We start from the raw sequence: 23,774 nt of genomic DNA, 5'->3' as shown, positions 1-23,774 counted from the left end.
TTTGGCATTCAACATACAAATTATGTTCAGAACAAACTGCGATTGAAGAAAATTTTACTTGAATGGCTAGAAAACCCATTAGGCCCTATAAAAAATGTTATTAGTTTATCACCCTATCTGGGCAGGAAAAGTGATGAGGGAGGGAGGTTTTTTATTTTTTTTTATTTTGCTGAAGCCAAATATCACCCTTGGGTTGTTTGCTGGTGCATTGATATTCAAAGTAAAACATGATTTAGATAATGCAAACAATATCTACTAACTATTTAATAAAATAAATGAAAAAAAAAAATGTAAAAAATGTCAAAAACATTTTTTTTTTTTAACAAATTTTCTTTTTTTCCAGTACCATAAAAGACATGCGCGCGAGGGTGATAAACTAATAATTTTTTTATTGAGCCTTAAGACTAGCATTATGAAACGCCAGAATTTTACACATTGGGGTCCGGAAGGCAGGATATGAATGAATGATAATTACTGAAATAAAAAAATGCATGAAAATACTCTCGCATTCAAATTTTATATTGAAAGCAAAATGTATATGTTATATTTCTAGTTTATTAGTTCAACATATTATATTAGTATATCTTAAAAATACACCAGTGGAAAGGTTACACGAGGTCATCTCGAGTCATCTCCTAAGGTGAACAGTCGTTTTTTGAGATGTTTCACCCTATCAGATTAAATGAGCGTTGCTCTACTATGACTGCCTGGTTCTAATTGATTACTAAAGAAATCGGTGTTGTATTTTGATTTTGATTGTATTTTTACTAATCATGTCAAAAATTACACCTTTGAAATTAACCGAGGGCAGACCTTAATTCACCTTTTTATCTAAAGAGTTACTGTTTGGTATGATAAGGTCCCATCGAATTAAGTTTTAGCTTATCAGCCTAGTCAGCCTAGTCCTTCGTAAACAGACTTGGTCGACAGGCTTTTTTTCCCCCAACAAAGCATCTCTCAGTTACAATTTAACACAACATATAAAACACATTAAAAAACGCGGTTATTAAGTTCAACTACCGCTTTACTTTACAAAAAAAGCAAAAAATAAAAAAAGAAACCCGGTCAAGGTTTATGGAAAAATTGAACCTGAAAATGTTACAAATGTTATCTGCTTGATAGAATGTTATTCGAGCATAACTGACCCAATTCATCAATCAACAATCAATTCAACTCTTTCTACAATACACAAATGTCTTTACATAATCATGAAATTTTATTCCATGTTTTATGCCACCGACGGCATTGTTCGAGTGAACAATAATAACTGTGCACACTGATCCATGGTGACACACATAAATGCAAGTCCGATCTTCGTATGCTTTACAGATCTCTCAGGTACAAATTTTTTTGTTCTCTTTCAATGTTTGTGGAAGGCTTTTGATGAAGATTGGTACAAGATGATAAACAATCTGCGTTGAGTCTAACGTCTCTCCGTACGCTGTATAAATTTTCAGGTACCAAACTTTTTCTGTTTCAATGTTGGCGGAAGGTTTTCGATGAATCGCTGTAATGGGTATTCAACCATTACAAGGCTATTGTCATCGTCCAGGTAGTCCAAAAACAGCAGCGGCTGAAAAAACAACATTATCAATCATTAGTTTTTTGGTTTTTTTAAAAACCATATTTATAGAGGGTGACCCTTCCAGTGTATCTTAGAAGACATGACTGATATTCAGGTGCCCGCTTAAATAAATGAATAATGTGATGCTTTTATCAGCCAAGTCTCTTATTGAGGCCTAGGGAGTCCTGCTGTGACAGGAATTGAACCCAGGACCATGTGATTAGAAGGCAAGCATCTTAACCACTAAGTCATACAACTCCACTCCATATAAGGCCCCATAAAAATTATTAGTTTATCACCCCCTCCCTCATCATTTTTGGGGAAATTCTGATTTTTTCCCCCCATCTTTTTTCACTTGAAAAACTCAGGATTTCTTGCAAATATGTTTATTGGTACAACAAAAACATGTTTTTTGAATATAAATTTGATTCCATTCTTATAACTTTTATATATGTGTCACTAACCATTGATTTACTTGTGAACATCGGTAAAATGGGGGCGAGGTTGGCAAAAAAAAAAAAAAACCTTCCTCCCTCATCAGTTTTTATTCTTTCATAGGGTGATAAACTAATAATTTTTTATGGGGCCTAAAGTAAAGTAAGCATTGTGTTAGCTTTTAGTTGGAAATTCGAACAAAAAAAAATATTTTTCTTGCCAATATATACAAGAAAATTAGAACAACCACATCATGAACAACTTACGTCAATACACAAAACAAGACAGTACATCAACATTTTAAAATTGTATGGAAATATTCATAATCTTCTTAATTATTATTTTTAATAAAATTTAACTGAAAATGACATTATATGGAGGGAAATATAAATACTTACAAAAGCAATGCATAAATAAATACAACCCAAAAATACTTATGAAACAAGTCATTAAAAGTAACTCAAATAAGAAAACATGATAAACATTTTTCAAATTGTATGATGTATGTTGCCCATTGTGATTTACCATTAAATTAACAGACCTAAGACTACAGCCTCTTGAGGGGGTAGTAATGGTAGAAATGAGCAACTGTAAATACAATCATATTAGCTCGTGTCACATGAAAGTCCTTAAATGTTTTCATTTCATTAAATTTATTATAATGGTACCAGGGAAATTTACAATCACAGTTTGAATTTAACTTACATTAATGGAATAATAAAAGAGAAAAATGCTATTAAATTTACAAATGATCTATTAAATTTTATAATACTGTATTTTAAATAATTTATTATTTAGTATCTTAGTATAAACACCAAAATATTACAATAGTAATTTCTCTTACTCATTACATCTCAAGCTTTTCATTATACTTCTATGCCAATAAGCCAATTCGTAGTTTGAGCTGGGCATGCCTGTATCCAAGGTCAATCAATATAAATCTCTATGTTGTTTATGTACATTGACCTTGATATGGGCATGTGCAGTTCAAACTAGAAAGAGGCTGATACATCAAACAGTACCCATTCACACTCCTAGGTGGAAAGATAAAAGAAGCACCTTGCTCAAGGACACTAATATAATTCATAGCATGGGATTCGAACCAAAACTTCAAGATTGAGAATCCATACTTCAAATTTTCCCCTTAACAACTGTAGAAAGGTTATGTTATATCAATAAAAATTCTTAAATTTTACACATTAATTCAGTTCTACCAAACATTTATCATTAATTATTTACTCTAAAAGTGTTGAAAGAATTTTTTTTTTCAATAATATTATTATCATGTTTGATTAAAGTCAATACTTGTAAATGACAACATTTTTTTTTATAATGGAACGAATTGTGTATACAGTACTTAAAATTTCAGTACACTTTACGGCATGGTACTTGCGAAATTTGCGAAACTTTCTGGTTTTGCGCCAAAATGTCTAACCTTACTCAGGCACTAACAGATTAGAATAGGTTCAAACTACTACTTGTTTATGTTATTACCGACACTCCCAAAATACACATGACCCTGATGCAGAAAGTCATTCGGGGTGACCAATGTTCGCAGCGATAATCGCTGATACAATACATTTAGTGATTTATAGATGTGAAGAAATTTGAATTTTTCCCAAAAATGAGATTAGATGCAAAATAAGACCTAAAAAAATGATTTGTAGGAGTATACTTGTAGCTAAAGACATAGTATGAGAGGTCACCAATGTGACCAACTAATTCTAATTCATACAAAATATTTTTAAATATTCTAAACATAATTTTAAAAATAGAGATTGTGATATATAACTGCAAAAGTATGGATTACCAACAGACCCAATGGACCAAAAACAATGAGAATCACCAACTTGAATCAGGTAACATAACAAAATACACCATGTTTTTGCTTAATTTAAACATGATGAATATTATATGTTGATATTCAATATTCTATGTATGTCCAAACACATGTTATCTTACGATAAGCAGACTGTCGGTCTAGAGGCCATGGGAGGCACACACACTCCTAGAACAAGTTTGCACCGTACTGCCAAGAACACGTCTGTAATTTACTTTTTCGAGCGAGAAAGTGTAAGAGTGCATCATCGCTGTTACGTAATTTCTTGCCAGTGAGATAATCCTAGGCCTAATTTGGCCCATTGCCATATTTATTCAAGGGCTGAGGGGGATGTTCAAGTAACCTTTACCTATCCTTTATACTGTTTTGGGCTAAATGTAATACAGTATTTGTGCTGTGAATACAACAATGTGACATACCTAAACATGATCATGATGACATCACATCTTACATTATGACTATATAAGGCATACAACAGTTTTTGGTCAAAGAAAAAATGATAATCCAGACAGAACTTTAAGATGAAATTTAGACAAAATAAAGAACAATATAAAGTAAACGACAGCAGCACATTTGAGACTAACAATATAAAATTTATTCTCTAGTTTTCGTCCACACAGTGGACTTCATCAGGAGACAAATACGATAGGTACAACTTATAAATCGGAATCAAGCCAATTCATAATTTAAGATGAGTTTTCTTGCTAAGCATATTTGATAAATCTAGCTTATGACTGTGAAAACACTTTATTTCATGCATGCTACATACAGTGTCAGGACCATGTTAGGAATGTTTTGTGTGTTAGCTTGAGCAAAAAAATGGTACTCGGAAGAGTTGGGGATAACAAGAGATTACATCAGTTAAGCTTTGTTGTGCACATGTCAAGAAAGAATGAATTGGAAATATTGGTGCTATTTTATAGCAATAGAATTTAAACAAGAGGACACACACAGGCTGATATCAATAGCCACTTGAACATAATCACAAGAATTAAAGACATCATCCAGCAACTTGAAGCATTTTTGGATAAAAACCAACCACATACCACAAGTTGAGAATTGGATATGGCATGCTCGAATATAATATTCTGTACTGTACACTGGTTACCATGTTGAAAACGAATCATACGATTTTTAGTAAACTTAATTATCTGTAATCACTCAAGAGATGGGCATATGATGGATGGGCTCGGCACACCTTCAAAAACATTAAATGTCACTTAGGCTAACAGAACACCTATTCGCTATGTGTGGGCTTCTTTTTTCAATATAGGAGTAGACTTCTTTTTGACGGACTTACTCTTGCTACTTCAAATTCTGCTGATATGAAACGATATTACGTTGACATGTTTTATATAATTTGCAATTTAGCTACAACATAAAAACTATTCAAACAACAATAACAAACAATATCAATAAATAAATAATTTCAATTCAAATACATATAATAAATACTCTGAACTCATCTACCTTTGATGAAAATGCAGATGCATACTGTACATGATAATTTGAAACATGTGCGGACAGAAACCAATTACTGGAAGGGGGAGGGGCGGGGGAGTTCACTAGTACTGTATCATATATATTTTTATATATATATATTGATGATATTTTTACTTGACTATTTTATGATAATTTAATTTATGTTCTCATTGGCATCTGAGAGTCACTAGACAGTGATTTAGTTCTCTTTTTGGCAATCCTGTCCGGCCAACTGAGTGTTGGTTTTTTTCCTCTCTCTGTTATTTGTGTTTGTCAGTTTCAATTTTCTTTGGAACAAATAAATGAAATTCAATTAAAAAAACAAGTCTACTTCTTTTGGTAAAATATTGGCCGGTACTTCTGTACATAACATCGTCACTAAATTTCTGATTCTTTGGTTGAAATTTAAAATCTTGGTCTTGATCTAATACTGTATTCAAACATGAATTACCCTACACACGAGGTGTTGGTTACAAATAAAACAAATTGAAAACAGAAGCAGCAAAATAATTTATGTTAGTTACCAGTGGAGTTGCAAAATAGAGGCCTGATTAGTGTTGAACCATTGTATATTCACCTTTGTTATTTGAAAAAAAGCATCAGTAAGTTGAAACCAGGAAAACGGGAAGTTCAGATTTATATTACTGTATTAATGAAATTCATTAAGGGTGGAGCAAAGATTTCTGGGTTCAAACTAACCCTGTTATGTAATATAGTAAAAACAATATACAGTAGTCCCTAAGAGACACATTCCACTAAGCTGAGTCATGTGACGTATAGTGGGTATCAATTGTAAACAAGCAGCGCGAGCGACGCTCGGTAGTAGGAATACGCATGGCTTCTTTAGAGTGGTTGTGTTGTAAAGTACATAACTGATGTTGAATAATGTTGGTTGGAATGCCAGTAACCATATCAAATTGAATGGAAATTAAGATTGAGAGTTTTACCATAATGGTTTGCTAATGTTCCAAAAGATACTGGCCCCAACATAAACACTAAGGCCCCTGCATGTCTATGGCGTGTTTAGGTATGTTCAAGCGTCTTCGATCCGCAACTGTGATTTTGACACACTACGATTTCACATTGAATGCTACAATAAGTAAATAAACACTTTTTTGAACAATCATATTGCCTTTCCTTGCCAGCTATTTCTCATGTTAATGGTGGGCGAATGTTTTCAAAACCTTAACATTTCCCTTTCCTATACTTTAACACTGTTAATCGCACTGTAAATTCTCCATAGTAATACCCACTATATGTCACATGACTGGCAGTAAACAAACTCGCGGAACGTGTCTATTAAAGCCCGATGATAAGAGTTTCATAAAGCATTATCATATCAAGTTCAATCCAGTAACTGGCATGCTGGGTCTGAATAACAATAACTAATTTTTCAAAAATCCTATTCACAAACGCGAAAACTATATTTATAAAACTTTATCAACTTTATTCAGTAACTTCATTTGAGCCGCAATGCTTAAGATGTTGAAAAGGAAGGAAAAAGTTAGTATGGTTTATGGTAGCACAAACAGCGCTGATAAAGGAATACAGTAAGAACATATTGAGAATTTGCGAAGACCAAGGACTATCTTTTGACCTCTGACCCAACATTATAAGCACATTCATGTAGTCATTAACATTTACAGCACAGATCCTGTCACTGGATTTCCTATGATGAATGTGGTTCAGCATAGCTTAAATACTTTCCGGTTTATTACACCAAAACAAATTTGAGTAAATAGGAGCACAATGGTTGAAATATATTGTTACTAAACATGTAAAATAAACTAATTGCTAAGAAATTGTGATTATGAACCATTGTAATTGTTGTGATCATATATCAAAAAAACTATTGCGATCATTTTGACCTATCAATGTAAGTTATCATCACAAAATGATTATTCACCTTTAATATAGTGATTGTGATCATGAGTGTGATATGTCAACACAAATTATAATTGTGATCACATATCATGCATTAAAGATCATTTACCACCAGGTATTGTGATCATTCACCACAAAATATTATGATCAATCACTTCTGTTATTAGTGCACCTTTTTCGTCAAGATCATATAAGCATTTCAGGCTTTTCCTTTGTGAAATAGAGTAGTATTGTACCATAAAAATGGGTTGTGTTGGAGGATGGCAAGTACCGTATCTAGTCGGTTACACGGTAACTATGCCTTTGATAAGACAATATGAGACAAATTACCCACATCCTGAGAGATCGTTTTTAAAAACCTAGTTTTAATGCTAATTTAGAAACTACAGCCATACTGCAACACTCATTTGAACAATAAAGTAGAAACCCATTTGAACAATAAACCAGAAACATTAGGCCTAGGCGATTCAGACCGCAAAAGTTTGCTAAGCAAGGAAAAACATGCGTCTCTTGTTTAAAACCATTCATGCATGCAAGGCTACATAATCTTAGTTTCCATCTTGTGAAATGAAAGAGCATGAACGCATACTCGCAAAATGTTCACAATATTGACAACTCAATTATTTGTTGAAAAACAAATTTAATCTATCTTATTTAATGTTGACAATATGTGATTCTTTTAAATTAGCAATTCAACACCGTATTTAGATTTTTAAAGGTTTTCACATTTTTTTCGGCTTTCAGCATATCTTAAACTTTGACCCACGTATTGTTTTAAAAATTTATTAATTACTTTTAATTTATTAAAGTAGAAACCCATTTGAACAATAAACCAGAAACATTAGGCCTAGGCGATTCAGACCGCAAAAGTTTGCTAAGCAAGGAAAAACATGCGTCTCTTGTTTAAAACCATTCATGCATGCAAGGCTACATAATCTTAGTTTCCATCTTGTGAAATGAAAGAGCATGAACGCATACTCGCAAAATGTTCACAATATTGACAACTCAATTATTTGTTGAAAAACAAATTTAATCTATCTTATTTAATGTTGACAATATGTGATTCTTTTAAATTAGCAATTCAACACCGTATTTAGATTTTTAAAGGTTTTTCACATTTTTTTCGGCTTTCAGCATATCTTAAACTTTGACCCACGTATTATTTTAAAAATTTATTAATTACTTTTAATTTATTCCATTTAATAACAAAGAATTTCTAAAACACTGATTCTCATGAGCAAGGAACATCTGAATAGTCAATTTATCAAAAAAAAAACAAAAAAAAAAAACACAACAATCACAAAGTTCTAGGGACGCTTTTGTTTTTTAAGAGCTCTGGTCCAGATGTTTCATATTACACAGAGAAAGGGGAAAAAAACGCTCAAATAATTACCACGACGAAAGAATGTCTATGTTGACGTGAATTTAAATAAGTAACGGCCAATCAGTATGGCAAAAAAGTCAACTGTCAACCTATACCTAGATAATTTTAAATCGACAATAAAAAATAATTCGGTAACATGTCTTGAAATTTGATTTAGTATTTTTTTTAGTATAGTTTTCCTAAATTGTTGTATCATTTACTTTACGAGTTTTTAGAAGCTCGAATTCTATAAAAAACAAACACAACTTCTTCCAATTTGAATACAGCAGAATCATATCAAAGGGACACCTTCGGGACTCAAAAAGTGTTTAAATAGGGCAATCGCTTGCATAGGGGGTTTGCCGTAGTGTTAAACGATTTTTTCCCCTTTATACACAACAAAAAAGCATCTCCTTTAATCAACTGTACAACTAGCAGATATCGCAAGAAACACACAGGCAAGAAACAGCATCAATTTCGGCATCCCTGAATTTACTAAAGACGACTAAACAACTGTAGCAAAGTCTGGATATTATTGATTATTAATAATAATGTTTTTCAAAAATATCCTGGTACTGAACCAGAAAAAATAACAAAAAAACAGACATATTGTGTGTAGGTACTACTTTCCAAACTTTTACATCCACCCTTCACGCTGGACAACGCAAGTAGCATTACTGCTGAACACAGATAACCTAAGATGCACGGCAAATGCACACTGAGGCCTTGATTCCCAGGTCAGCTTAAAGTAGTACATTTGAAGAACATTCAACTTAAAATAAATCATTTGAAAGTGAATCATCCATGAAAGGTTTATACTGGTCTTTATTTAATTTTTTTTTCAATTTAAATCAATTTAAAATGTTTTTCTCCAATTAACTTTCTGTTGTAAAAACGTTTCAACACAAATCAAATCAAAATAATAAAAACGTGACAGCATCTTGTGGTGAGCAAAACAAGCTTTAGTTTATACTACTGTATCTTCCATTCACAGTTCATAATAGAACCACACCGAATGTTCACTTTGTTAATAATATTTATTATTTATTTTTTAGATAATTTTGTTTCTGATCATTCTGATACTAAATTAAAAATATGGTACCAATTACTCAATAATTTTAACAGGATAAAACAATAAGATAACAAACTAAATCCAATAATAAATGGTGTTTAAGATGATTGTGAATTTAAGTGTGCACCTTAACTACAAATTCTCATATTTGTAGAAGTATGATTACTTTCAAGTTGCGTTCTATATTATTTAATACATTTATTGATAACTTATTATATTAGTGATTATTCCTTCCTTTATTATCTTGTGTTCTATATTATTATTATTATTGTGAACTACAATAGAAATTTATCCACGATCTCCCTTGTGTTCTTATCCTTGACATTCGGCAAGGAATCAATCATACGCAGGTGTGCAACCTTCTTTGCTCTCTGGGGAGTAATTTCTAGTCTTACAAAATCCAAATTATTAACATCCCACCAATTCATTTTGTACTCTTCGGTGGAGGGAGATGAACTAGTAAGGTGGGTTGGCCAAGGGCATAGGCAATATAACAATCTTTTGATTCAAATTGACAATTCAAATGACGACCTCGGTCGAAAGCCGATCGAAAGCCGCAACATAAGCTTCTGTATGTCAATTTCTATTTTTTTGATATATACATATATATATATTTTTTTTTTTGACTTTTTTATTTTAGGTCACATTTATCTGGATTTCTCAATGTCCTTACCAAAGATTTGCATCATTTTGTATGTGTTTTCTGCTCTTCAAAAGGTGGGCTTCCTACTTTTTAACATCATGAAAATCATTCAAATAAATAACATTTAAAATGAATTATAAGTGTTCAATTTTTATTGATAGTTCTGGTCAAAGAAAATACATGAATGAACAGTTACGATTAGAATATTGTAGCGCATTGGTGAAAGGGTAAAAGCAGTATGCCTTGAAATTTAATAACAGAAAATTTAAGAAGTACCAATTGTGAACTACAATAGAAATTTATCCACGATCTCCCTTGTGTTCTTATCCTTGACATTCGGCAAGGAATCAATCATACGCAGGTGTGCAACCTTCTTTGCTCTCTGGGGAGTAATTTCTAGTCTTACAAAATCCAAATTATTAACATCCCACCAATTCATTTTGTACTCTTCGGTGGAGGGAGATGAACTAGTAAGGTGGGTTGGCCAAGGGCATAGGCAATATAACAATCTTTTGATTCAAATTGACAATTCAAATGACGACCTCGGTCGAAAGCCGATCGAAAGCCGCAACATAAGCTTCTGTATGTCAATTTCTATTTTTTTGATATATACATATATATATATTTTTTTTTTTGACTTTTTTATTTTAGGTCACATTTATCTGGATTTCTCAATGTCCTTACCAAAGATTTGCATCATTTTGTATGTGTTTTCTGCTCTTCAAAAGGTGGGCTTCCTACTTTTTAACATCATGAAAATCATTCAAATAAATAACATTTAAAATGAATTATAAGTGTTCAATTTTTATTGATAGTTCTGGTCAAAGAAAATACATGAATGAACAGTTACGATTAGAATATTGTAGTGCATTGGTGAAAGGGTAAAAGCAGTATGCCTGAAATTTAATAACAGAAAATTTAAGAATTACCATTTCAAACTGATCATAGTACAAAATCCAAAAAAAAAAACACCCTAAAATATTTTTTTTGATAAAGTATTTTATATGTAACTTACTTTTACTAACAGAGCTTGTATACACACAAAACATGTAGAAACAGAAGTATAAAAAAAAAAGGATGCGACGTTTTTGATGTATACGAATACAGAATATGAAACCAACGAAGAAAAATCCGTCATAAATTATTGAAAAAAAGCCTGAGTCATTCCATAAACGCCATATATAACTCAAGAACGTCGAGATTAATATCCGATGAAAGGAATATTCTGTTTGCATCAACTCTTAACGATGATTTGACAGTCATGTTCAAGGGCGTATTGGAAATTTAGAAGGATGGTGTATCGGGTTAATCTGGCTCACGACATTCGCCTTCTGTTCAAATTCTTTGTAACTGGTAGTAAACGATATCTGGAATAATGTTTATTGCACAAACACACACTTAACAACCCTGAAGAAATAGCAGGTTTTACAAAAGTATAGTGCATTAATTCATTTCATTTTTTTCATTCATGGATTTTATTCAATAATAATTTAAATCAATATAATAAATTCAAGCAAAAAAGTTTAAATTAAGAAAAGTTAGCAAAATTTTAAAAGCGATACATAAATATCTTATTAAAAATATTTGATGTTAGACCTAAAAATGCTGTTGGCTTATAGATACGACAATGGCTAAATGTGCATAATGCATTTAGACAGGCTAGGTTTTATTTCTTATACCTGCATCCCCTTGTTAGACTTCTACATGTGGCTCTTGGCAAAGGAACTAAAAAAAAAAAAAAAAAAAAAACATTTTCCCCTATATACTGTATGCAAAAGTCATCATTTTTTCCTCATCATTTTTCCACTTGGCAAATATTATGTGGTAGTCAACCATCTAGGCTTACAGACTTTGCCTATAGATCAGCCAACATTAAAAGAAAAAAATCTGCATTTTGTACCATGAGATATTCACTTTGGTATGAAATGTTCAGATAAAAATATTTTTTCACAATTAAAGTACTAAAATAGTACGAAGCGACAGGATCTCAAGCTTAATGCAACCACAATTACTGTTATTCAAGTCACAGATTCAAATTGCTAATGTGAGAAAACTGTTCGACATAGATTAGCAATGACGACGAAATCAGGATAGTGATATTTTCACTTAGTCACATGGGATTAAACATTAGAATCAAGATGTGAGCTAAAGATCAAACGTCATTCGCAACTGTCTACCTGTCTCAGGTAGACAGTTTAAGTCCCGTACTCTATACCAAATATTGTGAACATGCACTTAGGGGAATTGGACACAACATTCCAACAGACAAACCGATGCAGACGACATAGATTTTCTTTACTTTCAAGAATAATATCAAACAAGGCACAATTTACAAAGCACCTTTTAACATATAACTCCAATCAATACAATCGCAACTAAACATACATTAATCACAAAAGAGAATAAAGAAAAAGAAATGCGGAAGATTAATAAAAAAAAGGTATATCGCAGACATTGTGCAAAGTAAATTGGCTTTTGTCACGAAAACAAATCACCAATAGAGTACTATAGTGTTACGTCACGGTACCGCGTGATACTACCGGATCCCAATTTCAAACGTAATTATTATGATGTTGTACCTTACTTTTTATTTGTAAATTTTACTTGATGATTAAATGTGTGTTCGATAACGAATATAATGCGAGATTTTGTGTTTTTAGTACATTTTGATGGTAAAATATCAGATTTTAAAATGCCTATTCCAGAAAGATCATGAGGTCATTCAGGCGTAATGAACGGTAACCTACGTCTGTTGACAACAGAGAGCGCCTCCTGGCGTCGTGACGATACGATTGTGGTACTCTATACTCTCATAACGTTGGGATGTAATCAGACCAGATTGATACTTTATGGTGTACTTATTAAATTCAAACTGCATGTAGGTATGCATTGTAAAGAGGGAGTAGAAGAAGAAAGGGATTTAAATGATTTAGAATTTGGGTGGCTATGCTGCAATAATGAGAGAGGCACAAGATTGCACTGAATGGAGGAAAATAAAGGAGACTAACTCATACAGTCGATAACAACTCTTTGCTCATACAAGGATCTGCTACAATAAGCAGAATACTGATGATGATGATTGCATGTACTGTCTGAAACTCAATATGCAGAACAATTTAACTAAAGAAAACACTCAAATTGGACATATGTAGAAAATAACTTTGTAGCAATATCGGAATAAACTTCTCCCAAACAATTACCGAATACGAGTATGTATAACCTATAACAAAACCAATTACATTAGCGATTCATAAATTATTTCAGAACACATGCAACTTCAAAATACAGAAAATATTAAAACTCATTTTTAAAAATTCAGATTATAGGAACGAGTGGATAAAATTTAATACAGAAATACAAAGAGCAGTTGAAGCCAAGATGATCAATTCAATTCAGAAAGACAAGAAAATAGTGAGTTAAACTGTAGGCCTAAAATTTTGAATTACTTGAATTTGAATCATTTATATGTGTGTAGCAAATAAGCCAGGAGCATGCCTAATACGCTCGAAAACTAATGCAGGTCTAGGCTAAAGCAAAGAGTAAAGAACTGCAAGTGGGTTGACTCTTGAGGTTTCATTGGAACGTCCTATTTCAAAAAGTACTACCCCAAACTAGAGGGCGTCCATCAAAGGGCATGTTTTCGAACTCAATTCTAATAGTACTATACCTTTAATGTTTCGTTGTGTGCATACAGAATCTAGGCATTCAAACCTCCAGCAATTCTATACTCTTTGGCTAAATAAAAGTTTGAAACCTAAGCCCATGCAAACTTCTACAAGTTGGTTAACTGTCTTACCATACTTTTTTTAAACCTTGTTTCGCAAACTTATTTTGTGACAGATCTTCAGAGGAGGATGGAAAAAAATAAAAAATAAAATTTTGGTTTGTTATTTAGCAAATAGTTTTGCCAAACACATCCAGACAGAGGAGAAAATAAAAATAAAATTTTTTTGGTGAATGCAAACAGTGTATTAATGGGATGGTTAAATGCTTTAAATTAAATTTAACAGCAGCGGGCGTAAAAAGAAAAAATAATTCTTTTCTGAAATTTCCATTTGTTCGTGGCGTTGTCGGGTGTGCTAATATGCAAAAAAAATAAAACTTCATTTTTATTCGAAACCATCATTATTGGTGGGTAGCGGGTTCGCTAAACAAGATATAAAAAAAGTCTTGCTACCTATGTTTATTTGTCCTCCAAGCACGAGTATAAATAGGTACCTGGTACATCTGAAAAGTTGCACTCGCGTGCCGATTTTGCCGATTATGAATCCAATGACCAGGGACAAAAATAACTTACAATGAGTTTGTGTCCCACATAGCCTTGAGCTTCTTGAGACGTAATGAGTCTTAACTATTCAAGACAGCGATTTGTTTTCTCAGTCAATCAATCGGCTATTCATAGAGTACACATGTCTATTTTTGGAGTTATCCCCGAGGTGCCATAACTTAAAACGATTACCAAAAACTGGTAATCACATAAGAAACATCATGAAGTAGTGGGGTAGACATGTTGCGGTTTTATTGTTGTTTTACTGTTTTGCATTCAGTTTTACTTTTTACAGAAGAAAGAACAAAAGTTCATAAACATATTTTAATGTTAATAAAACTTTATCATCTATTTTTTTCCTCTATCCAGAATTCTCATCTGTCTAAAGGTGTGTTGATCAACAGTGGACTGAAATTATGAGTTTTCTTCAGCTCCAAGTAAGGTTACTCACCTTAAATTGTTGGTTTGTGAAGAAGCTATGACCTTGAACACCCATATCTTGTCCTTTGAAATCTTGTAGGTTTTTCTTGAATAATTGATGATGGGCTTTTGGCAGGGGCTAGATAAAATATAGAAAATAATTGCAAATTTAAAACATGAGATTGCCAGATGTTTGTTTTATTTTATTCACTTTGGAACAGTCGCTAGTTCGATAAAAATTAACCATCATCATCATCATCATCAATTATTGGAGTCAGCATTTTTCATCTTACGATGGGTTACCGAGTTTCAAACCATGATGACACTCCCATCTTCCACTTCTTGTTGTCTTGAGCATACTCCTCATTTAGACCAACCTTACCACTTTCTTTTTAATCAATCAGTCAATAAACTAAAATAATAAAACAATCAATTGTGCCCTTAAATGAATTAATTACTAACACAATCACATAATCACTATCAATCAAATAATTAAAAAATAAATCGATAACTCACTCAATCACATAATTGATCATTCTATTAATCAATAAACTACCAATCAAAAAATAATCAATCATTCAATTCATTTATAAAAAACTCAAATAATAAATAAACAAATAAATATAAATAAACAAACAAATAAATAAATAAATAAATAAACAAAAAAAATGAAAATGCAAGAGTCTTGCTTTGATTTATTTGCTTTGGAACTCTAATTTAGTCACCCTTTTTTCATTATTGTCTTTTTGTTTTTATGATAGTCTCTCTGCTATTACAGTAATTTGTAATTAAAGCCTGTTGAGGTTGAATAATATATCACTTATACAACCCTATCTGATGAAGCCTACAGAGTGGATGCAAGCTTGTATCAAATAAATAATTTTAATCTTATCAACTACTGTTTTTTGTCACTTGAGACAGGGAAAAGAATGGGGGAAAGATGGAAGAACAATGAGTTAATTGTTTTAAATCTTTAGAATTCTAAGTTTACAAAACTCAAAGGTTAAAAGACCCTAATTAATATAAAATAAGTAATAAAAATGAAGAGATTTTATTTATTGCAATATTTTAATGTAATGTAATGCATGGCTGTCAGTCAATTCAACGATGATAAGTAATCTGAGCGTAGATGAGATGTGCGTGCAAGCTTACTGATGAAGATGCTATTACACAGAGGGCAGAAGACGGCCCGAAATTTAAATTTCTAGAGCCAGTTACATACTTACATTAAGTTAAAAAAGACTTTTAAAACCACAGACTTTTTAGGATAAAATGTATAATGTAATTTTAGATTGATTAATGGACTGTCATATGTTCTATTTCATTTCTTGCTCAATGACTATTTCTATTTGTTTCTTTTAGTAGAGGCCTACGACTAGACTAAAAAATAAAATACAAAAATCGACAGTAGATAATTAAAATTATATGTTTCATATAAATAATAACTCGACAATCAGGCAACTAGTGTAAATTTCCTGATTAGTGAAATATTAATTATGCAAATGATGAATTAGAATATTCACACACGTTCCAAAAACAACAGACTACGTCTTCTTATTACCAACTTGCATTCTGCCAAGTTTGAAACTAATCAGACTTACCAAACTTTAGTCATCGTGGTAACAAACAATGATCAACAATGACAGCGATAACGAAAATAATAACATGAAAAAGAACACAGGCATATCAATAGCCTCCCCGGACCTTCGCTCCTTTGGGGAAGCTAAATAAAATGTCCAATTGGTACTACGGAATAATCAACCCTAAGTGAATATGTTCATTTTTTTAATGATTTTATTTCCATCCCTACAAATACACGATAACAGAAATGTCAGATAATTACTACAAAGATTGATATTGCAGCTTCATTGCTCTCAGGTGATTACGCATAATCATAGGTTAAGTGTAATCACACATTATATACACAAAGCCACAGCCAGACAAGCCTTCTCGGCTACCGCAAGAACATTGTCTTATCTTACATCATTAGACATTTGGCAAGAAAATAATATCTTCAACATCCATATTCGGCAATCTACCACTCCACCCTAAATAGATTTTCAAATCAGTAAATTGAGTACAACAGATCGAATTCAACATTGCCAACGGTTGACAATGCAACAATATGAAAACATTAGTTCATTAGACTGCACAGTGCTCAGGCATAAAGGAAAAAAGAGCTTATTACATTTCTGCCGCAGTTTGTTCCTATCCAACCAAAGTACACCGACCTTAAACATTTTGCAGACAAACAACGGCTCGGGAAATGGCTCTGGGCTATTATGCATATGCAAGCGTCAATAGACTTGCTGTAGAATTCACTAATCAAACTTCAGACATACTAATTCAAATAACTGCTAATGACAGGGGTCAATAAACCTTTTACAGTGGGAGAAATATGATATTGAGTCTTGTCTTACAATAAATATTCTGGAACTAAACACCTTGGAGGCTAAAGATCGCTGCTTGATTCAAACCCAATGCAGCTACGTAAGACACAAATTAATTTCAATTAAAATTTACTGCCATCCAAAAAAATCAAGAAAGAATTCAAAACTAGAAATCAAAATATTCTTTAAAATGTGTTGCTAGAAATGTAAGGGTATATGAGAAGACAATAAAAATGGCATTATTTAAATATTATATAGGCCTTGTTGGCATGTTGTACTTTATAAAAAAACTGGCATATTATTAACTGGCGCAGAAAATGGATGTCTTCAAATCTCAGAATGACCACTTATATGATTAATCTAATGAAGACCACCTTTATGACTAATCTAATGAATGATCACCTATATTAACAATCCACTGAATGACCACCTGCATGATCAATCTAGTGAGTGACCATCTGTATTCAATCTACTGAATGATGGGTACCCACTGAATGACCACCTATATTAACAATCCACTGAATGACCACCTGTATGATCAATCTCCCAAATGACCACCTGTACGATCAATCCACTGAATGTCCACCTGTATAATCTATCCACTAAAAGATCACCTTTATAATCAACCGACTGAAAGACCGCCAGTATAATAAATCCTCTAAATGACCACTTGTGTAATCATTCCACTGAATGACCACCTGTATAATGAAATGACTGGATGACCACCTAAATAATTATTCCACTGAATGACCATCTGTATAATCAATCAACTGGATGACCACCTATATAAATTAAGCAACTGAATGACCACCTGTATAATTAATCTATTGAATGACCACCTGCATAATCAATCCAATGAATTACCAACCTGCATAATTATTTCAACGATCAATCCATGAATTGATCACCTGTATAATCAATCGACCACCTACAATGGGAATGGTTACAGTTTGCGCTCCAAGCATTGATTTCGGGATTCAAATGTGTCCTTATGCACTTTGCTTGTGTCATTGGGCACTTTATATACCCATTGTTTTTCTCAACTAGGATTACACATGAGCAAGTGTTAGGTATGAATGGCAATGTGCTGATTACTAGCTGTACAATTATTGAACACACTCCCCAGGAAGCTAAGTATGTCTTCCATACAGCAGACATTTGATCCACAGACCGGGGAAATAATGTGAAAGGCCTTGAAGCCTGGAATGATGGGCTATAAGAGAATGAACCGTTCAGATCAAACCACTGATGACCTCGGAATGTTGCTAATCATTTTTTTTCCTACATTCTATTTTCGTTTTTCAATTTTGGTTTGTATGTATTTGGTGTGGGTTTGCAAACCGACGTTTAAAAGCCTTTTGGGAAATGTTTAAAGTACATTTATTATTTCATAATGAACAATGCCTGTAAGTTGTAAAGCATTGTTCTTAGTTCGTTTCATGTAATAAAAAAAAAATTGTCAAATAACAAAGAGTGATAGAAGGATCACTAACAACCAACTGATAATGTTTATAATGCTACCTTGATGAATTCATTGAAGTTGATTGAAGGAAACATAAATAAAAGTGATGAGCCTGTCACATGCTTCCATAATTTTCAAGGTAGTTCACATGAATTAACATGAATTATTGAAGAAAAAAAAAAGTCGGAATGTTTCACAGAACTGGACACATTCGTGTTTGGTTTAGCAAAAATATTCCTGTTTTAATAGTGATAGCCTCAAATTTAACCTAAGCTTTCAACCTAGTCATTGGCTGCAAAGCATCATGTTACGCATCATGTGACACATGCGACACATCATGTGATGCACGATATGACACATCACGTGACCCATCATGTGGTGCATTATGTGGAGAGTCGTGATGCATCATGTGACACATCATGAGATGCAAAATGTGAGGCATCATGTAATGCATCATGTGACGTATCATGTTATGCATCATGCGATGCATCATGTGAAACAACACATGATTCATCATGTGACACATCATGTGACACATGTGAGGCATGATATGACATATCATGCGACCCATCATGTGGTGCATTATGTGAAGAATTGTGATGCAAAATGTGACACATCATGTGATGCAAAATGTGAGGCATCATGTGAGGCATATGTGATGCATCATGCGATGCATCATGTGACACATCATGACACATGTGACGCATCATGTGATGCATGATATGACACATCATGCGACCCATCATGTGGTGCATTATGTGAAGAATTGTGTGATGCATCATGTGATGCATCATGTGACATCATGTGATGCACCATGTGAAGCATTATGTGATGCATCATGACACATTATGTGATGCAAAATGTGATGCATCATGCGATGTATCATGTGACAAATCGTCATGTGATGCATCATGTGATACATCATGTGATGCATCATGAAGTATTATTGATGCAGCATGTGATGCATCATGTGATACATTATGCAATGCATCATGTAACCTATATCTTAGAAATCCAAGCAACTTCACACATTAAACAATTTTTACATTTGAAATATTACGCCATTTTCCATTCTTGTTATTTCTTATAAAAAAATTTGAATAAGATTATTCTTCCTATAATCATTATTCTTAATACGTAACAATTCCTATATATTAATACTCCAAGAAAGTAGTTTGTTCTTGCTTAGACATGCTAACGATATTAAAACGCCACTGCCCATTTTACAGTAGAACCTCGATTTTACGTACAGTACGAGACCGGAGGGCGTACGTAAATCGGGGGGTTCGTGGTGGTAACCTTTGACCTAATACGTACGTAACGCTCAATAAATGTACGAAGGAAGGATGTTACCTAAGCTAGACCTACCCTCTAGGCCTACAAATAAAACTATATGTGTTTAGTGTTTTTATTCATCACTTTACGATGTCATAATAAAGTGTTCAAATAAAACAATGTGTCTAGTATATTAATTCATCACTTTATATCTTTTATTTAACTAAAATAAAGAACATGAAAATATTGTAAGATAAGCTATACGACAAAGGTATAACTTGGGAATTCCCCTTCATGCCTATTCTAAACAACAGAGCTAGCTGTGGTTTTGTCTTGGCCTGTTGAGACAAACGAAAACCATGTGCGCTGCACTGGGCGAGCCAACCATTTAGCATTCGTGTACGAAACTATGTCTACTCAGCTTCGGTAGAAAATTCGACCTGATGAGTTCTTCCATAGTTTGCCACACGAAGCTAAGAAGGAAATAAATTATTTTGAGCACCATCGGTAGTTGCTCATCTCACTCAGTTCACATGGTTTTAAATTATAACAACCCGATATTAGGCTCAATCAGCGTTGCAGTTTAATGAAAATACGTTGCATTATGGTTTGTGTATTGTTATAGTTTACTGTTCTAGTCTTTTTACTTAGGGTTGTTCTGAAAAGGGCCGTTTGTTTTGAATATTTTTGGGTTTTTTGATGACGTCATCGTCGATACGAGGCGTACGTAAAACAGAGGGTTCGTATATCTGGGGTACGTAAAAACGAGGTTCTACTGTATTACTACTACTTATTAGACATTTTTGTGCTTTTGCTTCTTTACAATGCATTTTACGTAACAGTAAGAAATCAAGCTTTGCTACCGCCCAATATGTCCCTTATTAATGTTCTAAACAGATTACCCACCCACCCCACGTCATTAATCTTATGTGGGTATTAAGCTGTATGGAACTAAAATAAAGCCCTTCTTATGCCGGATCTGGTGAATAAAGCAGATATACATGAGGTAAAATAAATTTCAAGGAAATTAAGTCAGGGGCCGTTAATGTCGTTTTCAGTTCTATGTTCAGCACATTCTTAATGCATTGTCATTACATTAGTAAAAAACTACCAAGGACAATGTTACAGTGCTTACACACTGAAACCCAATACTGCCATTCTGCTATGTCTTTGTTACTACACCACACTGGTTTAACAAAGACGAAAAAAAAAATTTCGCAGTGAGCCGACAGGAGTGCACGCATCGGTATCAAATAACACGTTGCTTAACACCGCACATAATTACACTGTGGAATGCATGAACAACGCTGGGACCCTGTCTCCATATTTACTACCCCAGCATTTTTAATCTGTAAAACATTATGTAGATTTGGTCTTGACCTTCTTATGAAAATTAGAGTCACTTTGACCCCAACCTGCTAGTAAAAATCCAAAGCTTATAGACAATAACATTATAACAAACCTAAAAACAACTACCAAATATTCTTTATTTTTCACTATCATTTAAAAATTCAAAATAATTACGATAACTAATTGTTTATACACATTTTAAAAGCAGGCTACAATATATTAAAAAGCGGTTTATGGATTAATGCATATTTACGCCTATTTTTCTTTCAGCACGTCGTTATAAAATGGTCCGCCATTTTTCATGTGAAGACTTCCGTCAAAATATCACATGATCTATATCCTTTCATTTTCATCAGGTGGTTAATTCCCAGACAAAGCATTTGACATAATCATATGGCAACAAGACAAATAACATGACGTAAATCTTAATTTTCTTTTGTTCAATTAGATAAGAAACCTGGAAACCAATATATATTAGAAGAAAATAATAATTACTAATCAAGAATGTTTAATGTTTCATTTATCTTAAGAAATACTCCAAGTATCAGTCAATTATTATTTCTTGTGGTACACAGTACATAAACTTCCACATACCATGTTCAACCACTATCAGTCCCTTGCGAGTATCCTCTGTGGCATAGTAATTTAGTACCACAGTAATTTCAATCAACAATAATTTCAAATTCATCCTATTAATACCCTTTAATACTGTTGGGCGAAGGTGGAAAGCACATGGATAAGGTGTTTTTATTAACGACACAAAAAAAATTAACCATCACCGGACTCAAACTCCACTATTTGTTGGTATGCCACAAAAAAAAAATGGCGGTCCATGGATACTGTACATGCAAGAGTTTCATCAAACAAGCCTGCGTCCACATGTGCAAATGCATTGTGGTATAGATTACCCCATTAAACAACACATTTTCTATAAATTCATTCACAAGAGAAAGCATTAAGTATTCAAAAATTTTGCTCAAATTCGATACTGAACATGCCCAAATGTATTGCAGAACGTAACCATTAGCAAACAACAGAAATCATGCAAGCAATAGGCCCATGCACCGTCTACAATAGATACCATCGCTTGATGATTCATTGCGATTCACATAACAGGGAAGCGCCATTATAATATGCTCAACACTACTTATCAACTACATGTTGCTTTATTCTTCACGATAAAAAGCGATAGCGCTACTGAGAGTTACTATTCATGATTTAACAAAAAGAAGTTCTCCGTTTCTGTATGGCCTTTAACCTGATGGTTAAAAAAAATTAAAAATTATGAGGTGTCCTGCAAGGGAAATCAGATCAAATATTAATCCCAAAGTTTTATCATATGCATAATCGACTGGCATAGTCAAATCAACTATGTCACTTTGGCAATGACCGGTTTTTTTGTACATGCGTGTACATATGTGTGTGTATGTATATATATACATATATATATATAATTGTATATGTACACATATTGTAACCAACAACTATAAATAAGCTTGTACGAAGGTCACATGACAAGGGGAAAACCACAAGTAACAAGCAGGTTCTTCGAAAATCAAAAACCTATGGTCGCCAGGCAGAAATCTGATGGACATAAATCTCAAAGCGACCACTATAAAATAAAATATGACATGAGAATGCCATACGTAAAAATAACATAAACCTGAAAAATGAAAAGAGCATGAGCACTAGCGACAGAAACAAAACTGAAATGATCATGTTTACATAGAAAGAACGGTGGTATTCACCACTCGCGACGGAAGGCAAAGTCTTAAAAAAAAAACCCTCGAGAAAAAGAGGTTAAACAGGAGACGGGAAACCATAAGGAATAGTTTAAGCAACCAATCAGAATCGAGAATGATTAAGTTATTAGTTGCAAAGGTGGAAGTTTCTGGAACATACATCTCTTGAGTTCAAATGCCAACAATCAGATTAATGTGTCTTTTTACATTTATCATGACAAGCTGCTAACATTTCAAATCCTCACTAGTAAATAAAAATTAGTGCAATTTTGCATTGTTATTATTTTTTGGTAAATTCTCAGTATAGTAAGCAAAACGTTGGATTAGATTTTTGAAAGTTTGAGGGTTTCCTTGAACTTGAAACAGATTCAACACCAATTTTTTTAGGATGGTGAAGAATTTTGTCTTTTCTAAAATAGTAATTAAAACAAACATACAAACCAAGCATATTTTGAAATTATTAGCCCCAATGCATTTAGATGAAAACAATCTTGTAGGGTAAAATATTGTTTTACATGTGCCACGCCCAACTTCAACTTTAGCACCTTCTTTTTATAATATATAATATAATTCTAGCCAGTATTC

The 23,774-nt window shown here is 33.0% G+C and overlaps 1 protein-coding gene across 4 annotated transcripts in view; it reads right to left on the bottom strand.

The window, feature by feature from the left end:
• Positions 1 to 271: 271 nt before the first annotated feature.
• LOC117117393 (U3 small nucleolar RNA-associated protein 4 homolog) overlaps positions 272 to 23,774 on the bottom strand; it is a 59,290-nt gene continuing 35,787 nt past the window's right edge. For all 4 annotated transcript variants that reach the window (XM_033261673.1, XM_033261670.1, XM_033261671.1 and 1 more), the window contains exons 17-18: positions 15,002 to 15,109; positions 272 to 1,573 (exon numbers count right to left, since the gene is read on the bottom strand). In XM_033261673.1, the coding sequence (XP_033117564.1) occupies positions 1,454 to 1,573; positions 15,002 to 15,109 (228 nt within the window). In that variant the 3' untranslated portion in view covers positions 272 to 1,453. The remainder of the gene's footprint in view (positions 1,574 to 15,001; positions 15,110 to 23,774) is intronic.

This window comes from Anneissia japonica, unplaced genomic scaffold, assembly GCF_011630105.1.
Source record: "Anneissia japonica isolate Jap-2015-1 unplaced genomic scaffold, ASM1163010v1 scaffold1509_len713820_cov188, whole genome shotgun sequence".
In the NCBI taxonomy this organism is placed as follows: Eukaryota; Metazoa; Echinodermata; class Crinoidea; order Comatulida; family Comatulidae; genus Anneissia; species Anneissia japonica.
The sequence above is the reverse complement of the archived record's forward strand: the minus strand, read 5'-3'. Positions and strand labels throughout refer to the sequence as shown.